Source organism: Mastigoproctus giganteus, chromosome 10 (genome assembly GCF_048544385.1).
Source record: "Mastigoproctus giganteus isolate SK-2022 chromosome 10, ASM4854438v1, whole genome shotgun sequence".
Lineage (NCBI taxonomy): Eukaryota > Metazoa > Arthropoda > Arachnida > Uropygi > Thelyphonidae > Mastigoproctus > Mastigoproctus giganteus.
This window is the reverse complement of record NC_143584.1, coordinates 81,290,663-81,309,521: the sequence shown is the minus strand read 5'-3', so window position 1 is coordinate 81,309,521 and position 18,859 is coordinate 81,290,663. Positions and strand designations below refer to the sequence as shown.

The following is an 18,859-nucleotide window of genomic DNA, read 5'->3' as shown; positions in this document are numbered from 1 at the left end:
GTTATGTGAGGAAAAGGACTGTGCTAATATTGTTCATTTCTTGCGCTGAATGATGATATTAGTCCAAGAAATCACCAAGTAGGCATAAAATACTAACTGAGAGGCGCTTACGCTTCTCGAGACGGCTGGTAAATTCATCTTGCCACGAGACTCTTAAAAAAAAAAAAGAGGTGGCTAACCAATGACGACACTTTAAAAAAAAAAAAAACCAACGGCACGCGTGGCACTTGTGGACTCGCTCAGCTCTTGTTAGTGTTGCACCTTCCGATGTGACAAGAAAAAAGAAAAAAATGTATAAAAAATTATATAACGGATTTAAAAAATTAGATATGAAGCTAAACACATGCAGCAGTGTTTGCGAAAATATATGTCGCGTCCAGTGCCGGAATAAGGTACTGGTTACAAGGCCCTTGCCCGGGGCTCCATTCTTTAAAGGGCGCCAAAAACAGATGATAAAAAGAATGTACAAATTTGTATATCCTCATTAAACGGGTGACGAAAAATCTTTCTGCTAGGGAAGCAGATATACCTTGGTCCGGGCCCTGGTAACGTAATGTCCCAAACAGTGTCGCCAAATTATTTAGCATCATATCAACAGTTTACACACTTATTTACTTTTACTTACTGATTTTATTAAAATACGGTTGTCCATTAATACATAAAAAAAAATTGCCACATTTATTTCTTCACTTGTGTTAAACATGGAAATCAGTAAGCTGTGGACACGTTTTTCTCTTTTACAACTGATCTAATCGATTTCAAATAGCATTTGAAAGCTTGTGCCCATTTATGCACATCTTCCCTCTATCGTACTCTTGTTTAGATGTTGGCCAAAAAAAAAAAAAAAAAAATGCAATTCAGTTCCCATTGCATTTATCATAAATTTAACATTAACATTCTGGCTGAAGTGACAAATTATTTTTGGTATGTACATACTGATATGTCGGCGTCAGAAAAGTCTAAAGAGCCTTGATATGCAGTTTAAATCCCACTTTTATTATAGAAATTATGACCCGCCAGCGTTTCAGCGTGACGGAAATCTTATTTACCAGTTCATATTTTCTATCTTTTAGTTTTAATTTAGCACATGTAAGTAGGGTTCCAGTGAGTTTCTCACGACATCGATTCAGTGAAGACGAACGTTTATTCATTATTTATTCATTGACTGAATTAAATGTATTTTATAAACGTAAAATTATTTTATTATTTTTTTTTTTATTACAATCGTTCAGCATAAAATTCCTTTACATAGTTATTAAAAACATTTCGTAGCGCCAGACGGGGATTGAAAGCCTTTTTTCAGCCTACTTACCTGAACTTTCGTGATATTCATGTTCAACAAATTAATATTCATTGCTCTATGAAATTATGTTTTTTGGTTTGAGGCGCTTCAACAACTTGAGCTATACTGCAATGTCTGTAAATTGCGTGTGTTCTGTGATTGGTTTGCTAGACAAAAAACCTGAGTTTCGGGGAGGAAAAACGGAGACCGACTAACTCAGCCCCACGTTGTGAAAAAAAAAAAAAAAAAAAAAAAAAAACCATAAAAATTACTCGTGTCGCGGGTTTGAACTCAGGTCTTTTCCACTCGGTGAGGGGGCAACGGTGATTATACCAACTATGCTACCGACGCGGGAACATCAGAAGCAAAACTATAAATTGTTTTTGATTGCCGAACGTCTTCCCACATGATTAGCATTAGTAGAGGCATACGATGCAAGAAACAAGCTTATGAAGCATCAGCCAAAAAGAAGAAAAAAAAAAAAAGTTCCAATTTCACCCTCCGTTCGTTTCAAATACCTGTCCAGATCAGCCTTAAATTTATTTAGGCTGTCAACTTCCACAACAAGAATCATACAAAACCAACATCGCCCCCTACCCCACGATGTTACCTGGTATGTTAGCTTCGCCACTGATAAACACACATTTATCAAAAACATACTTCGAAATGTGTTGGCTAATCTTATGCAAAATTCGCAAATCATTCAATTCTTTTTAAGTTCGGTTTCGTTATTTGAAACTCATTCACAACTTTTCTTCATTACAGCTGGTTGGGTGAATATCATGACGAAATTCATTTGCCCAATTATCCTCTTCTACTGTTATAAAGAGCATTGATAAGGAGGTGGAACAGCATGTGTGAAGGAAAGGGAAGTGGTTCTAGGCTATCCAATAATCGGACGTCATTTCCAGTGGTATCCAATCAAATTGAACTACAGTGGGTCTCGCGTGTATCAAATATGGCGGGTGAGAATCGTATGTCTTCTGGTTGAATTCAGAATCTACTCAGTTAAAATTTTGTATTATCATTTGAATAATACAATGTATTATCAAACGAATTGAATTATTATTTTTACCTGTTACAGACATATTTTTACAAAGCGAATTTTTATCGATTACAGATGAGTTGAATGAAGGTAGGTTAGCTTTTGTAATTACACTTATTAGTAATTGAGGCGAGGCAAACTTATACCAGTAATCTGTGGAGTGGGTGGATAAGGCTTAGCGTTAGGCCTAGCTCTAATCATAACGTATTTGTAGTGTGTCGCAAATTAAATTAAGGAAAATATTAGGTTTTTATGTATTTTCACCGGGTTCTGTTTTTACAGCCCTTTTAAGTTGTTTGTTTATGTGGACAAAATATGAAGCTGTAAGTACCCATTGCTTTTAGTCAATTAATAGAGTCCCTTTGCACGATTCCCACGATGGAAAAATTGCTGTTTTATTTTTTGCCTATAAACTTAAACGTTCAGTTCCAGTACTAACCAGCTAGTCAAGGTCTGTACAGTTATAATAGTCAAGAATGATTCAGGATTAATTGGTTAAATGATTCAGGTTAAGTTAAATTAAGATGTGTTTGAGTGAAAAGCATGCTAACTGTGGAAAAAGTTTATCAGCTGCCATAAGCATTACAGTGAAGATGTAAACCACTGATTCCTGGGAGAGGAGGCGGGGGGGAAGCGTCTTGGAATTAAAAAAAAAAAAAAAAAAAACCTGGTTCCTTGTGACTTACTTTTTTACCTACTGTCTGTAACTTCACCTTATTAGATTGTTCAGGTTAAACATTGTTTCATAAGTTACTTGTAAAAACCTGCCCATAAGTCCTAGATGCAACTATGGTGTATATACTCATTCTAAATTTTGCATATAATTTTCTTTTTCCTTGATCGACTCGTTTTTGTAGATTACTTAACCTCAGTTTGATGTATTTCACATTTTCTGCTCTGACTTTGCCCAAATTTCAGGTTTTAAACTTTCTTGATTCCTTTGCTGTTTGTCAGCTATTCTTTTATTGTTCCAGTAATTTACATGTTCTTGTACTACCATTTATTTTTGCCATGTTATGTTGGATCACTTAGGCAGCATAACTAAGTACAGTTGTTGTCATTGTGGTTATATTTATATTTCCAGTTTTGATATTTTTATTTTGTATACATATAATGTAGTGATGATTATCATCCTATTTATTTTATGCAATGTAATAGGAACTTGTATCATTATGTTATTAAAAAAAAAAAGAAAAAAAAGTGAAACGTCATACACATATGCAGTATCTTCCCTACCAATAAGACATAAAAAATTGGCATTTTATTTAAAAATGAAACATAATGCAGTTTTTAATAAATACACCAGGAAATATTATATTTGGTAGATTCATGGAGTTTCTGTAATATATATAATTACTGTTTGGCCCATGCAAGCAGAGTAAGAAAGGCTTCAATCTATAAAAAAAAAAATTATATACCTAATGTGTAAGTAGTATGATACTATTATTTGTGTATGTGGCTACATTGGAAAAACTGCTTTTTCCAAAAAAAATCGCCAAGAAAGAGAAGAATGATGATATCCAGCTCAGGACCCTGGGTGTGCTAAGCCCATACTCACCAGATGTTGGGCCCCTGGGGTTTTAAATATTATTAACTTAGAGCTGAAAGGCCTCAAGTTATGTAAGTAACATAACTAACATACAAATAGTGATTTTCTTCATGGCATGAGATGTATGATGCTTTCTTGTGGTAAAATTAGTTATGCATTATATTTAATGTACGTGATACTTTTATGTTAATCATTATTCAACTTGGCTTAGTATAATTAAGTTTTATGATAATAGCTGAGGAGGATGAATAATGGGAATTTTTTCCTCCTCAAAACAGTTGAAGTTTCTGATTATTAGAATTTAGTTATTAGATTTTCAGATGTGATTGACCTTGAAAGTTGGTCCTTTCCTCTCTCCCCCTTCCCCCATGCAGAGGAGTGATAAACCTATGTTGTGCCACTGTTTTTCTTAAAATATGTAAGGTAATGTAAGCTGATTTAAAAAAAAAAAAAAAAAAAAAAAAAATTGGGTACATATTGTACACATTTAGAGATGTACAGTTTCTAACACAAATCACATATCATTTGTGATGGACACCACATTTTAAATTCTTTCAGATACAAATGTTGAATTGTTATTTTAATATGATAGGCAATGTCAAGCAACTTGTGGAAGTGCTCACAATATGAGATGTAACAAAAATTGTGCCGTTTCACATACTTTGATGATTTACTGTGAAATGAAACAATGCTTTGCATTAACTTTTTTTTGTCATTATTTTATTATGATTGTTTCCTTTAAATGCTTTTAAACTGAAGTGCTATCTATATAATGTCTTGCTTATGAAAAAAAAAAAAAAATTACAGATATAAGAGATGAACTGTTTTATTTAATCTTGTGCAGTTAACTTAACCAATGTTTAAAGAAAATTGAAAAAAAAAAAAAAAAAACTATAACATTATGAAATGTGTGTAAAATAAAATTTTCATGTCATTTCTAAATAAAATGGCATTATTTGAAAGAATAGGACTATTTGGCATCCTGTTTCATCTTTATTGAGACACTAATTAAAAACCAGAACAGTGCCATTAAAAATGGGACATATGGTCATACATCCCATTTTATATACATCGTTCATCCCTAATATAAAATAGTGTAAAAAAAAACTAAACTATAGGAAAGGCAAATGCCCCTTCTTGAGTTTGATACCTAATTGGTATGCTTAAATATATTACTTTGACTGTAATTTGACAAGCCTTTTAAAATTAACTGTATAGAGGGTGTGCTGAATTCAAATCCATTAGCTCCTACACTGATGTATATTTCTCAGGAATAGGTTTTTTTGGTGAAAAAAAAAAAAAAAAGGGGCAAGAAATAGTTTTAAAAGGAACTTTAAATTTTATTCTTCATGATGACACCACTATATTGGATAGTATCAACAAATAATATTTTTAATGTCTTGTTACGCAAAAAAAAAAAAATATATATATATATATAGTTTCTCCAAATATCTTATGTCCAAATCCTGGGCACAATGAAGCTAAAACCAATGTGCTAGCAAAAATTGACACGAGGGACTCACATTTTGCACAAACAGGTAGCCATACAGAAGTTTTTTACTGCCATATTTTTAACAGTTAAAAAAATTAATAATTTAGGCTAAAAGTGAATACAATTTTTGAGGAATTTGCACTGATATAATTTTGGTAGATATTTAAATTTCTAAATTTTTTTCTGTTTTTGAGGTACAAAATACACCAGGGTAACACCTAGAGGCTTAACTGTTTAAAACAAATAATTAATCAATCTTTGGCTGAATGCAAATTTCCGTACACCTATTCTGCAACCATCCTTTTTCAATTTAAATTTGTTCCCTTGTGTGTATCACATGATGAAAGAATAAAGATGCCATCATTATTTAAAAGGATTTTGTGAATCCTTTTAAAATCTATTTTGCTACATTTATGTCACCTGAAATAATTTGGATGCCTAGTTTGTTGAGATTGCAGTTTACAGAACCCCAATCTTTCTTGGTAAGAATATCCATTTGTGTTTCCAACTGATTGTGTTGTGCTTCTCTGCACCCTTTTGAACAGGTGTCATTTCTAAAATAAGGTTTCCAAACGTATGGGTTTGGATATCTTATTTTAGGAAGTACCATAATGGACTGTCGGTATTCCACATATGGCCTAACCATTGCCTTACACAAGTGTTTCTCAACCTTTTTGTTGCTGTGCCACACTTTTAAAGACAATAAAATTTTGCAACACACTACAGTCACTACTGTACTCGTATATTCACAAACAGGAAGTTATTTCTATTGGGTATATTTAATAATACACTTATTATTTGTGTAGTATAGGTGAACAGATCTAGTACTAGGAATCAAAATGTAATGTCAGATTGACTGCCGGAATACACTCGGATAGGCGCAGCGTACGTAAATAAACAAATTTTTTATTTGAATTAATTTTTATTATAAAACTTGAATTTATTATTATTTTTTAAAATTTTCATTTTCTGCAGCACACTTGAAGCATACTTGTGGCACACAGGTTGAGAAACACTGCCTTATACAGTTGGATAATCACCTCTTTGTTCCTATATATCAGGGGTGGCCAACGAGTCGATCGTGGATTTAATTTCGGTCGATCACAAGGAATTTTAAATATACAGTCATCCCTCGATTTGTGCACCCTGTGCAATGAAATTTTTCAGATGGTAGATCGCGGCACATTTTGAAGGAAAAAAGTAGATCGCATCAGAAATTAAGTTTGCCACTCCTGCTATATATCATTAACAGAACCCCCATTGGCTATTTTAGAAGTCTGTTTGCACTGTCCAGAGAAATTCATAGCACACTATACATTTATGTGGTCTTTTTCTTTATCAACTGCTTAGAGTTTAGTCCTAACACAAATACACATAGTATGTTATTCTGGGATTTCTACTACCCATTCTGATTATCATTAGCCACTGTTCTTAACCTTGGTATTATCAGCAAATTTTAAATGTCAAACTTGAAATACCTACATCACTGTCAGTAATACATTCGCTGCCGGAACGCAAACTTGCACCAAAACAAACTGCAGTTTTTGTGCCTTAAGCAACTATGTGTCCATTCAATTGCAGTTAATAAGTGAGTGCTGTAAAAAGAAATACACTTGAAACAAACAACTGTTTGATGGTGGCATGCTGATTGAACTATGGGCTATTTGCATTATGGCTGGGATTTTGATTAGTGTCAATCTCACTGTCTAGAGAACACTATAAAAGCTGTATACTTGGTCCATAGTTTCATATTTTCTTTGCTTATGTTGAAGTTATTTTTATCTAGTTTTACAGTATTTTTTAGTGTTTTCAACAAAAAAAGAAATGGTAAAATTTTTTTTAGATTTACTTGCTGATTTTTAGTTCTTTAGTTTGTGATAAAAAAAAAACATCCTCCTTTGTGTGTGTGTGTGTGTGTGTGTGTACCTGCCTACTGATAAAATTTTATCCTTAAGGTTTGTTATAATGGATCCACAGCCTGGAACACCAGGACTGAAAAGGAACAGGGATAGACAGTATGCTGAAGCTGATGACATTGAATCAGCTGTTTATAATATGTTATCTCGATACTGAAATAATTCAAGTGATGTGGATTCTGAATAACTTTCAAATGCATCTGTTGATGTTAAAATGCTACAAACAACAGATGTCAGTATTACTTGGAGTGATGATTCTCCATAAGTTCTCCATTCTCCATAAGATGATTCTCCTTTCCATTTACTAAAATGCAGTACCTATTTATTCCAGGATCCCAGAGAAGTGCACTAAGTAACACATAAAGGACCCTCATAAATATATAAGTGGCTATGAACATGTTAATAAATTTTACAAATTGCCCATTACATCCTATTCATCACCCACATTAGTGGCCATTTATAACCACACTGTTATCTGCTTCTTAATCATATCCCTTAGAGTAACTTGTTCCTGATTTCACAGTGATCCAATTAGTATTAGCCATATGAAAAAAATAAATATAAAAAGTAAATAAACAACCTGTTTCCCTCCTTGTGTAAGTAAGTTTCTAGCTGATCTTTAAATGTCTCCAAGTTATCAGTCTCAAGCTATTCATGGAGGTAACTTATTCCAGTAATTAACAACTCTTGAACCAGTTGTACATTTTTTGCAATCTAGTCTTCATGCAGTTTCATCTTTGTTCATATTATTTTCCTCCTCAGAGCGTTATAGACCTCACTGAGGTCTGCGTAAGGTACCTGGTTGCTATTCCATAGCCCACACATTTGAACTTCTCATGTAAGTGGCATTTTGCAGATCTTGCTAAGTGGGTTGTCTGCCTTTGAATTCTTGCAGGGTTTTTTTTTTTTTAGGCATTTTATATATATGGACATATGCCTATTGTCTTCACCATGTCTGTCCATTTTTTTTTTCTTTTTTTGAGCCAGTCAAGATTTCATGGAAATTGGGCAAGTAGAAATATGGCAATTTTTATTTCTTTTTTTCCATACAATATATGAAAAAAAATAAATTCAATGCAGTTTTAATGTAGTATTATCATTAGACAATCTGTGTACACTTTTACATGTATGTTTATGAAAGACATGTGAATATCATGTTGCTTGTAAAGAGATACATCATCATCATCAGCCATTTTTAATTCACTGCAGGATGAAGGCCACTCTAGCAACTTTCCAGTTCCTTCTGTTTTTTTGCAATGGCCATCCATTTACAACCCACGAACTTGTGAATTTCATCTGTCCATCTCCGTTGTTGTCTTCCAGGTTTTTCTTCTAGCTCCTGTGGGGTACTATTCTGTCATTTTCTTAGTCCATATGTCATGTCTTCGAGTTATTTGGCCTGCCCAAGACCATTTTAGTTCTTTAGTTTTGACAAGAATGTCCTTTACTTGAGTTTTCTGCCTAATCCATGTGTTTCTCTTCTTATATAACAGTCTGATTCCTAATATAATTAGTTCCATTCTTCACTGTGTAGTTCTCAGCTTCTATTCTATTCTTTTTTGGTGAGTGCCCAAGTTTCAATTCCATAAGTCATGGTGGGGAGTAACATTGGTTCATTATTTTACAGTTTCAGACAAATTGGGATATTGCTCCGCAGTATGTGACTATATTTCCTGAATGCTATCCATCCAAAATTTATTCTTCTCTTGACTTCCAGCCATTTATCATTATTACCATTAATGATTTGTTCCAGATAAGTATATAAATCCACCTTTTGAATTACAGCTCCTTCAATGATTATATCCCTTTCTGTGGCATACTTGTTCATCATTATTTTTGTTTTAGCCATATTCATCTTTAGTCCAAATCCTTACTGTGTATAACTGATTAAGATTTTCCTCTAATTCTTAGGGATCATGGCTTATGATCACAGTATCATCTGCAAATTGTAAATGGTTTAGGTACTCTCCCTTCACATTGACTCCTTTCTGCAACCAGTCTAATCTTCTGAAAGCTTCCTCTAGGGCAGCAGTAAACAACTTTGGAGATATTGTGTCTCCTTGTCGAACTCCTTTCTCAATTTTAAATTTGCTGCTTTCATTGTCTAGTCTAATAAAGGAGGTAGCATTCTCATATATTTTATTCAAAAATCATAATATGTGGGGTATCTATGCCTTGTCTTTCCAGTGCCCGAAATATTGCCCTATGCTGTATGGAGTCAATTGCCTTTTCATAATCCACAAATGCCAGGCATAATGGTGTTTTTTATTCATTTGCTTTCTCCATTAGCTGTGATATTACGTGAAGGTGATCCATAGTTGAGAATCCTGTCCTAAAGCCAGCTTGCTCTTTCGGTTGATTCTCATCAAGTATTCTTTCTAATCTCTTAGTAATGATGCTTGTGAACAATTTGTAGATGTGGGATAACAAGTGAATTGGTCTGCAATTTCTGATTTATCTCCTTTCTTATGCATTATTCTACTCCTTAGGCACCATGCCTTTTCTAATGCATTTTGTGAAGTCTTGCTAGTTTGTGTTATGTCTTTTCCTCCCAATTTTAACAACTCTACAGTAACTCATCTTCCCCAGGGCTTTCTGATTCTTCGTTTTCTTCAATGCAAGTTCTAATTCATCAGGAAGGACATCGGGTATGTCATATGTTTTACTAATTTATGATCCATCTTCCCCACTGCTTGCATCATTCCCTCGCTGTTTGTATAATTCTCTATAGTAGTCTTCTGCTATTTGAATTATGCCTTCTCTGCTATTTATAAGTACACCATTGTATTCTTCAGTTGCAGTATTGTCTTTATGTATTACTGCTCATGGCTGCTGTTTTAAGTCCTTTGTTTTCCCTTAATGCTTGTTCTACTTTTCTTATGTTAAATCTTCTTATGTACTTTCTGAGTTTCTTTCTAATGGCTTTGAATAACTCAGTATACTCAGTTTTATCCTTGTCAGTGTTTATCTTGCTCTTTGTTTGTCGTCTTTGGTTCATCATGACAAGTGTATCTTGACTAATTTTGGATTTATTTTTACCTATAGGTTTCTTGGGCTTTAGACTGTTTTAGACCGAGTGTCTGATAACATGAAGAATGTCTTTTCCCCTCTAAGCCCCAAAGAGATATAGATGTATATACAAAGGGAAAAGAGACTTAAAAGAAAGAGTGATATGGGAGGATAGTAATATATAAATAAATAAATAAACTTTCTGTTTATACTCCGGCACGACAACCAAGTCAGTAGAGTTCACAATAAATCGTCAATACAAATATTTATCGTATTTAGTAGTCACGGGCTTGAACCCCGGTCCACTTAAGGAACGCGTGCTATGCACTCTCGCTCCTGACCACTCGGCTACGTGTACAGCTTTAATTAAACTAAATGTATAAGTTTAGAGAAAGTAAACTTCACACTTTTATTAAGTGTTCTATAAAGTTATAATCTTAATAATTAATTGATAAGGAAATATCCATTTTTATTAATCGCAGAAAAAGGAACTTCAATAAATTTAGCATTAGTAGAGGCATATGATGCAAGAAAGCAAGCAAGCTTATACATCATCACTCAAAAAAAAAAAAAAAAAAACCCCTTCCCATTTCACCCAGTCATTCACTCCAAAAGTTTGACTAGTTCTGCCTTGAATTTATTTAAGCTGTTAACTTCCACAATGACAGGTGGAAGTTTGTTCTAGCAATCAACCACTCTCTAGTTAAAGGCAAACTTCTGCACATCTGTTCTATAACTGTCTTTCCTCAGTTTGAATTCTGAGCAATCTGAGTAAGAGGAAGAATCCCATCAGCATTGAGCTTGCTCAAACCCTTCAATGCCTTATACATCTCAAAACACCTTACAGGTGCCTAGTCTCCAGACTCTGCAATTTGCAGAACTTAAGCCTTTCTTAGTAAGAGCAACCCTTTGTTCCATTCACCAATCTCATTGCCGTTCTCTGTACTCGTTTAAATTGCTCAACATCATTTCCTAAAACAATGCCGCCAGACCTGTATGCAGTATTTCTTTCTCTCTTCTACACTTCTTTCTCTCTCCTTACCTCCTACAAAATTACTGGATTTATGCCACTAAAGATAGATGCAAAGGACCTGTTCCATCAGCAACATTAACTAGATTATCTAAAACTTTTAACTTCTATTATGCAGGTTGCTGATCTGATTTGTTTTCTTCTTTATATTCACATACATGTAAAATTCTTCCCTGTTCTTTGCTCTCTTAGCCAATGATTTCTCATTCTTGTATTTGCCATGCTCATCTTTTCTCTTTTACTATTACAGATCAATTTGTAGCTTTCATGGGCTTCGATACTTTTCACACCACAATGTAACTGCCCCATACCATCTTTTTTTTCTGCTCGTTTAGACTGGCCAGTTCTATATTCATTCATCTTAGCTTCCCTCCTCTTGCTACATTTTTTTAAAATGGTTTCCACACCCAGTTATAGTGTTATTGAAGGGAATACAATATTGTAGACATTAAGACTGACTGAGTGACATTATAAACAAAGTTAAAATTTTGTAAAATTACATTGAAATTGGTAGAAATTAATCATAAAATTTTATTAACCGATATATAAATATCACACAAAGTATTGACTCTAGGTACACTAAATACTTTCACTTTTATAGGCATTGCACACACTGTTTACATATACATATTCATTAAAATATTAATTTTGTACCTGTACAGGATTATTTGTATAGATATAGCATATTTAATAATACTGTGCTATCTAACAGTAGTGGGTAGTAAATGGATGGCCATTGCACAAAACAGAAGGAACTGGAAAGTTGCTGGAGAGGCCTTCATCCTGCAGTGGATTGAAAATGGATGATGATGATCTAACAGTAGAAGTTGTCTAATTTAATTTAATTTAATCCAATCTGATTTAATAATGCATTTTTTTTTGTTTCCTAATCAGAAGTTTTTTTTTTTTTTTTTTCAAGTCATATTTAATTTTTTTGCAGTTTGTAATATAATGTTATGATTGTCCTCGGGGTGCTTTTCTAAAATATCCAAAAGTTCAGCTGCTTGAAGTGCTTCAGTTGTAGTTTTAACTTTCAGTTTTACATCTTTTGACTTAATCTTCACTTTGTTAACAGTGTTATTTCTTAAGATCTGCGATGTGATTATGTCATCACGAACCATAATATAAGTGTCTAATTCACACTGATTTAAATCTGCGTGATTTGTTTTACAAATCCATTCTGAAGAAGCCAAGTCTTCCTTGTTAATAGCAGTTTCAACAGAATGAGGCCTTAAAGTTTTTGTACTAACTCCAGCATGATGGAAAGCATTACAGGTGGTCTTCTCAGATACTCGTCCATGCCATTTTCTACTGCATCAAGTAACGTCATTGGCAGCTTTCTCTGAGAGACTAATAGAATAACAGTAGTCATAGTCAAGAGGTGTAAGTGATCCTTACACTGCTTCTTTTGGAATACGTAACAGCTTGGAAAACAAGGTGCCAATGATTTCAAGGCCTGCTGGTGGTCCTCATGAAACACGCAAATACATGGGTTGTGTTAGGGTTATTAAGAGTAAAGACTTGTGTGACTAATTCTAGGGCCGACCGGGCTAGCCAGGTGGGTAAAGTGCCTGCCTGGCAACCCAAAGGTCGCTCGCGGGTTCGAACCGGCCTCGGGCTTGGATCAAAGTACTGCCAAAACCTTGGGAGGTGCACTATGGCCACAGAAGCCGATGCGCCAACAACTACAAAAAAAAAAAAAAAAAAACTAATTCTAGGAGCATAGTAAATTTGATGAATTTGAAGTACTGGTGGAGTTGTAGAAATATCAGAGACAGTGCGACTCAGGTACAAGGGATGCAGAATTTGAATATTGGGGGTACAATGTGTGCAGAAAAGAAAAGGCGAGGAGGAGTCATTCTCTTGGTTAAGAAGCACACGAAATCTAAGACTGCACTGCATCCAGCTGACATTGGTGGCTGCTGCAGTGTTGATCAGTTTGGTGTGACATAAGCACAGGAAAAACAAAAATGAGAGTAGGAATGTATTATAAGCCTAATGACCGGGGTCATTAGTACAGACAGAATGGATTAGTATATCAGATTCTTATAATTGGGGATTTTAACTTTCCAGATATTGACTGGAACTTGTGAGTTTTTTCACTCACACAATAACAAGGCCTTTTGTTGATTTATTAGATTGTTTCTATACTAGAATGTTAGAGAGGTAACAAGAGAGTGCAATACCTTTGATCTGATTATCAGCAGTGACTTTTCATCAACTATATGGCAGTTGTCATAATGTATTGATGTGGGATTTACTTAAAGAAGTAACTACTGTCAAGTGCAAAAGAAAATGCTTTTACTTTCATGAATGTGACTACAGTGGTCCTAGACAGTTTTTAAATTCTGTGCAGAGGGATCAACTAGTAATGTTACTAACAGCAATTTCTAAATGGAAAGTAATCATAGAACAGCTACTAGACATTTAATACCAAGAGATGCTATTTAATAATAAATAAAATAATAAATCTGCAGCCATTGTCAACCCACTGCAGGATGGAATCCTCCTCAACAAGTCATGTTGAGGGAAATGGACCATAATCTGACATGCTGGTCCAGTGTGGGTTGGCAGCTTGACTGTATTTAGCAGTTGGGGGCCTGAACCCAGTCTACTCAAGGAGCTTGTGCTACTGCACTCCTGCTCATGACCACTTGGCTATGGAGGCCTCTGCTATTTAATGCTTAGATCTAAAAGAATGTCAGACGAACTAACGAGAGTTGTGAGATAGGAAATATGCATGGGATACATATCAGTTTTCATATAAATTGTTATTATAATATTAATGATACAGAAGCTTACAATAGATATAAACTGGTCTGCAATAAGATCACAAGGGGATCAAGCAAGCTAACACAGATTACAAAAGTTTCTACCAAAATGTACAAAATGAAAACTGCAAAGTTTCATTTATGTAAACATTAGATTGAATGAGATGAATCACTTTGGTCCACTAGATACGAATGTTTTAACTGTTGATGTCATGCTCAAACTGAATAAACATTTTTGCATCTAGAGTCACACATGACAAATTTTTTAGGGGTGGTGACACCAGAAGTTTATCATATTCTAACAGAATTGTATCTACGTTCAGAAATGAGGAATTTTTTTATGGAATGGTATACTAGAAGTGAGTCATTCTGGCAGGGAGCTGAAATGATTTTGTGATAACTGAGAGGAAAGTGGAGGAGAAATTGTTGACACTAAATGGAAAGAATGCACCTGGGGTGGATGGGATCTATCCAGTAATTATTAAAGGAGGTAAGCAAGCTTTTGGCCATGATTATGAGAGCAACTCTGGATTCAGGGAAGGTCCCTATTGGACTGGATAAATGTGCAAATGTATACCCAATTCATAAATGGGGATCATCAAAAAGCAACACGAGTAATTACAGACCTGTTAGCTTAATGTCTTTTCTAGGGAAAATAATGGAATCACTGGTTATGAATCATAATAATGAATCATATTGGCCCACTTGATATCGATGGTTCCCCTGTTGATGATCCTGCTCAGATAATTGACAAACTGAATGAGTATTTTGCATCTATGCTAGTGTTCAAAGAAAGTGCATCACCTAGGAATTTCACATTTCTAACCCTTTTTCGTGATGGTATGTTACATTAATGACTAGCATCATAAATAGAAATATAAACAAAAGATATTTATTAATAGTTAAGGCAAAGCTAAGTAATATTTGACAGGTGCTCCCAAAATATTCCAAAATGAGCATTTGCAACCTTTATACAGCAGTTTTGGTAAACACAACAATTATGGATAAAATGTTATCAGAAGCCCTCAATTTGCTTCAGTTTATCGTTTTAAATGGAAAACAAAACAATGTTTACCAGATGCAAACTAATATTTAGTTGAACTGCTTCTGGCCCTGATGATAGTAGCACACTGTCGAGGCACTGACAAGATCAATTTCTGAAGATAATCAACTGATAGTTCATGGTTCCAAACATAAATTATAGATTCCTGAAGTTCATGAAGGGTCTTTGGTTTCTTTCTGGCAACTGCACATTCCACACGATGCCAATAGTTCTCTATAGTATTCAGGTCCGGGCTGTTTCCTGGCCAGCTAAGAGTTGTAATGGACCGTTCTTCCAACCATTTTTTCACCTATAGCAAATGTAAACACATTACTGGCAAACCTCTAATGCAGAAATGAAGCTCAAGTAACTACAGAAGTGCCTACTTCCACTTTTCGCCCAATGACAAGGAGCAGAGTCGTCCTAAAAGATGCAGTTACTTGGCAAGTTGAAATGGTCTCTGTTGTTTGGCAGAAATTTGCCTTTCAGTATAGCCAGGTATCCATTGGCATTTATGGAACCTTTTATAAACTTCAGGTGATACAAAATGCACCCCCATATCATTTGGCTGGTAGGGAATTTCATTGTAGACACCATACGGTCTGGATAGTATTCTTCACCACATCTATAGCGAATCGTTTGTCTCCCATCAGAGCCATGCAGGTTGAATTTCTTCTGATCCGAGAAAATAACTGACTTCCACTGCTCGTGGTCCATTTGACATACTCCTTACACCAAATTAATTTTTCATTTTTTGTGTGAGGAGGGGCTTCTTTTAGGGCTACAAGTCCATTTTTGGAGAGGCATCTTCTGACTGTTACTGCACTTGCTACCACTCCTGTATGTTCTTCCCATTCTCTTTTCAGCTCAGATGAAGAAGCTTTGCAGTTTTTAAGGCATAAGTGCTTCGAAACGTGGTCCTGTCTTGGTGCAGAGACTCATTTGCATCCGGTTCCTTTTTTCCTAACTCAGTATTCTTGGGTTTGGAAAGAAATTTACTTACTGTCAATTGATTACAAGACACTATAAGCAATATGACGGGAAGAACATCCTTCCTCATGTAAAGCAACAATAGCACTCTTTCTTCTTGGTGTCAACTGCACGTAACTTGCCATCCTAACGCAAGCAAGGAATCAGTGCAACTCTTGCAGAGCATGTTTATATAGCTGAAAGTAACAGCTGATGCAATATTATGTCATCACCTATGTGTGTCAGTCTTATCTGATGCAATCTGTAAGAAATATTGCCCTATGCTTATGTTATTCGGATGACATTTACAATTTTAAGGGGGTGATACACTTTCTTTGAACAGCAGTATATATTCACACATGAGGAATTAAGTAGGGAAGTAGAGGACAGAAGCTTATTAAACTCTAACAGGGAGCTAAATGATTTTGCAGTAACTGAGAGCAAAGAGGAGGAGAAATTGTTGAGGTTAAACATAAGACACCTGGGGTGGATGGGATCTATCCAGTTATGTTAAAGGTGGCAAAGAAAGTAAGCAAACCTTTAGCCATAATTATGAGCACATCCCTGAACTCAGGGGAGGTCTCTGCGTATTGGAGATATGCAAATGTATCCCCCAATTCACAAAGGGGATCAAAGGGAAACATTAGTAATTAGACCTGATAGCATAATTTCTGTTCAAGGGAAAATATGGAGTCACTGGGCTAAAGAAGTAATGCAGGATCATCTAGACAGGAATACAGTTATATTATTTCAGTCATAGCATGGATTTGATATGGGGCAATTTGTCTGACCAATCTGATTGGATAATATGACACAGTAACAAAGGAACTGTATGGAAAAAATAATTTTGACATCATATACTTAGATTTTAGAAAAGCTTTTGGTACTATTTGAAATAAAACACTGCTATACAAATTGGAGCAATGTGACATTAAGGGTAAATTTTTTACTTTGGATAAAGAGATGGTTGAGTAGGAAAAGACAGATTGGTTATCACTGTTGCGCTGCAGTTCTTGGACTAATGTTATTAGCAGGCATTATTCTGTATTCAGTGCTGGGGCACATTGTTTCCTATATTTATAAACATTCTTGTTTTTACTGTGGCATGACCACCAGGTCAGTGGAGTTTACAATAAATCAATCAATATGAATGTTAATCGTCGTATTTAGCTGTCAGGCTTGAACCCCCGTCCACTCTAAGAGTGTGCACTACTGCACTCGCGCTCCTGACCACTCGGCTACGTTATTAATAATGAAGGAATATTTGGCCTAGGGTAGTTAATCATAGTAAACAGCATGCTACTGCAATGAAATCTAGACAAATTATGCAGATGGGCTGAGAAATAGCAACTGAGGTTTAAGAATTATAAATGCAGGGTATTTCATATGGGAAGCAGTAATCCCAGATTAATGAACCAAATGTGTGGTACGGGGGGGGGGGTCCCTGGTATCAGAGTCCCTGCAGTTACGAGGATTTGAAAATTAAAGAATTAAAGGAAGCCCTTGAGAAAATTGACCAAGCACTTGAATATTTTTGTGAGAACTACCCTTTTCATAATCGTGCAGCAAAAGTTAAAGACATAATTGAATGCTATAACACAATTTTATCTGAAAAAATATGGTAAAAAACCCATTCTTTATTCGTAAAAACTGAAAAATAATGTAACTTCACTAAACTTTACTTAACCTTACATTGTTCAACATATTACAATAAAAAATGTCTAATAAAATAGTCTCAAATTTTCAGTTCCTTCAATCCATTTTTTACTTTCTACAAGTACATAATAACACATTAAGAAAATTTGGTCCCAGTTTTAAGTGGAATTTTCTGGAACCAATTTTTTGGATAACGAGGACCCCTGTACTATACCTAAGGTAGTGGAGAATGAAAAAGACTTGGAAGTAGTTGCTTAAAGAACTTCAGATATGAAGATCTCTGAGTAGTGCAGACAGGCTGCCAGGACAACTCATGGGATTTTGATATACAGGAATTTTGCCAGCAAGGATAAGGAGGTCATTGTCTTTGTATAAGGCAATGGTCAGGGCACACCTTGGGTACTGCATACGGGTCTGAAACCCTCATTTTTAGGAAGGATATGAATCAGTTGGAACAGTTGCAGAGGAGAAGAACAGTGATTAGTGAATCACAAAACAGTGCTCTTACCAGGAAAGCCTCCATTTCTGCAAATTGTAGCATTTGGAGACTAGGTGGTAGCCTACTAGGCAGATGGTACCATACCTGTATATTAATTCTACACACACGAGGGGGAGAAAATTCAAATCGAGGAAGGATGGTTGAAGGATAAATGTGTGAAGGTTAGTTTTTTTGCCAGTGGGTAGTTAATCGTTGGAATAAGCTTTCACCTTGTTTTTAGAAGTGCATAGTTTGAATAAACTCAAGGAAGAACTAGACAGGCCATTAGAGGAGATGGACAAGTAATATAGGAAGGTTTTTTTTTTTTTTTTGCTCATGCTCTATAAGCTTTCTTTCTTGCATCATTTGCTGCTGTTAATACTCTCTTTCAAGAGAAGTAATCGTTTTAAACAAACTCTGCTAAGGTTGAAAAGCTTAGTTCAGTAGGAGCTATCCTTTTGAAAGTCTGTCAGACTGAAGAGGTTAACAAATCTGAATTTAATGAGCAAAGTCCATTAAATTCAGCAAATGTTTTTTACTCTGTTTTTGATCTGTTTATCAAGTAGATTGTAATTGCTACTAAGGGCTGATGTTCTGTTAGGAACTATAAAATAACAATA

General features: G+C 35.0%; 1 protein-coding gene across 3 annotated transcripts in view; it reads left to right on the top strand.

Annotated features, from left to right (window-relative positions):
- The first annotated feature begins 2,163 nt into the window (after positions 1-2,163).
- The window catches only part of LOC150079116 (serine/threonine-protein phosphatase 4 regulatory subunit 1-like), a 672,615-nt gene continuing 655,919 nt past the window's right edge, over positions 2,164-18,859 (top strand). For 2 of the 3 annotated variants that reach the window (XM_090384027.1, XM_090384026.1), the window contains exons 1-2: positions 2,235-2,247; positions 2,367-2,417. In XM_090384027.1, the coding sequence (XP_090240153.1) occupies positions 2,241-2,247; positions 2,367-2,417 (58 nt within the window). In that variant the 5' untranslated portion in view covers positions 2,235-2,240. Of the gene's footprint in view, positions 2,248-2,366; positions 2,418-18,859 lie in introns of all 3 variants that reach the window. The other variant, XM_090384028.1, reaches the window with a different exon arrangement.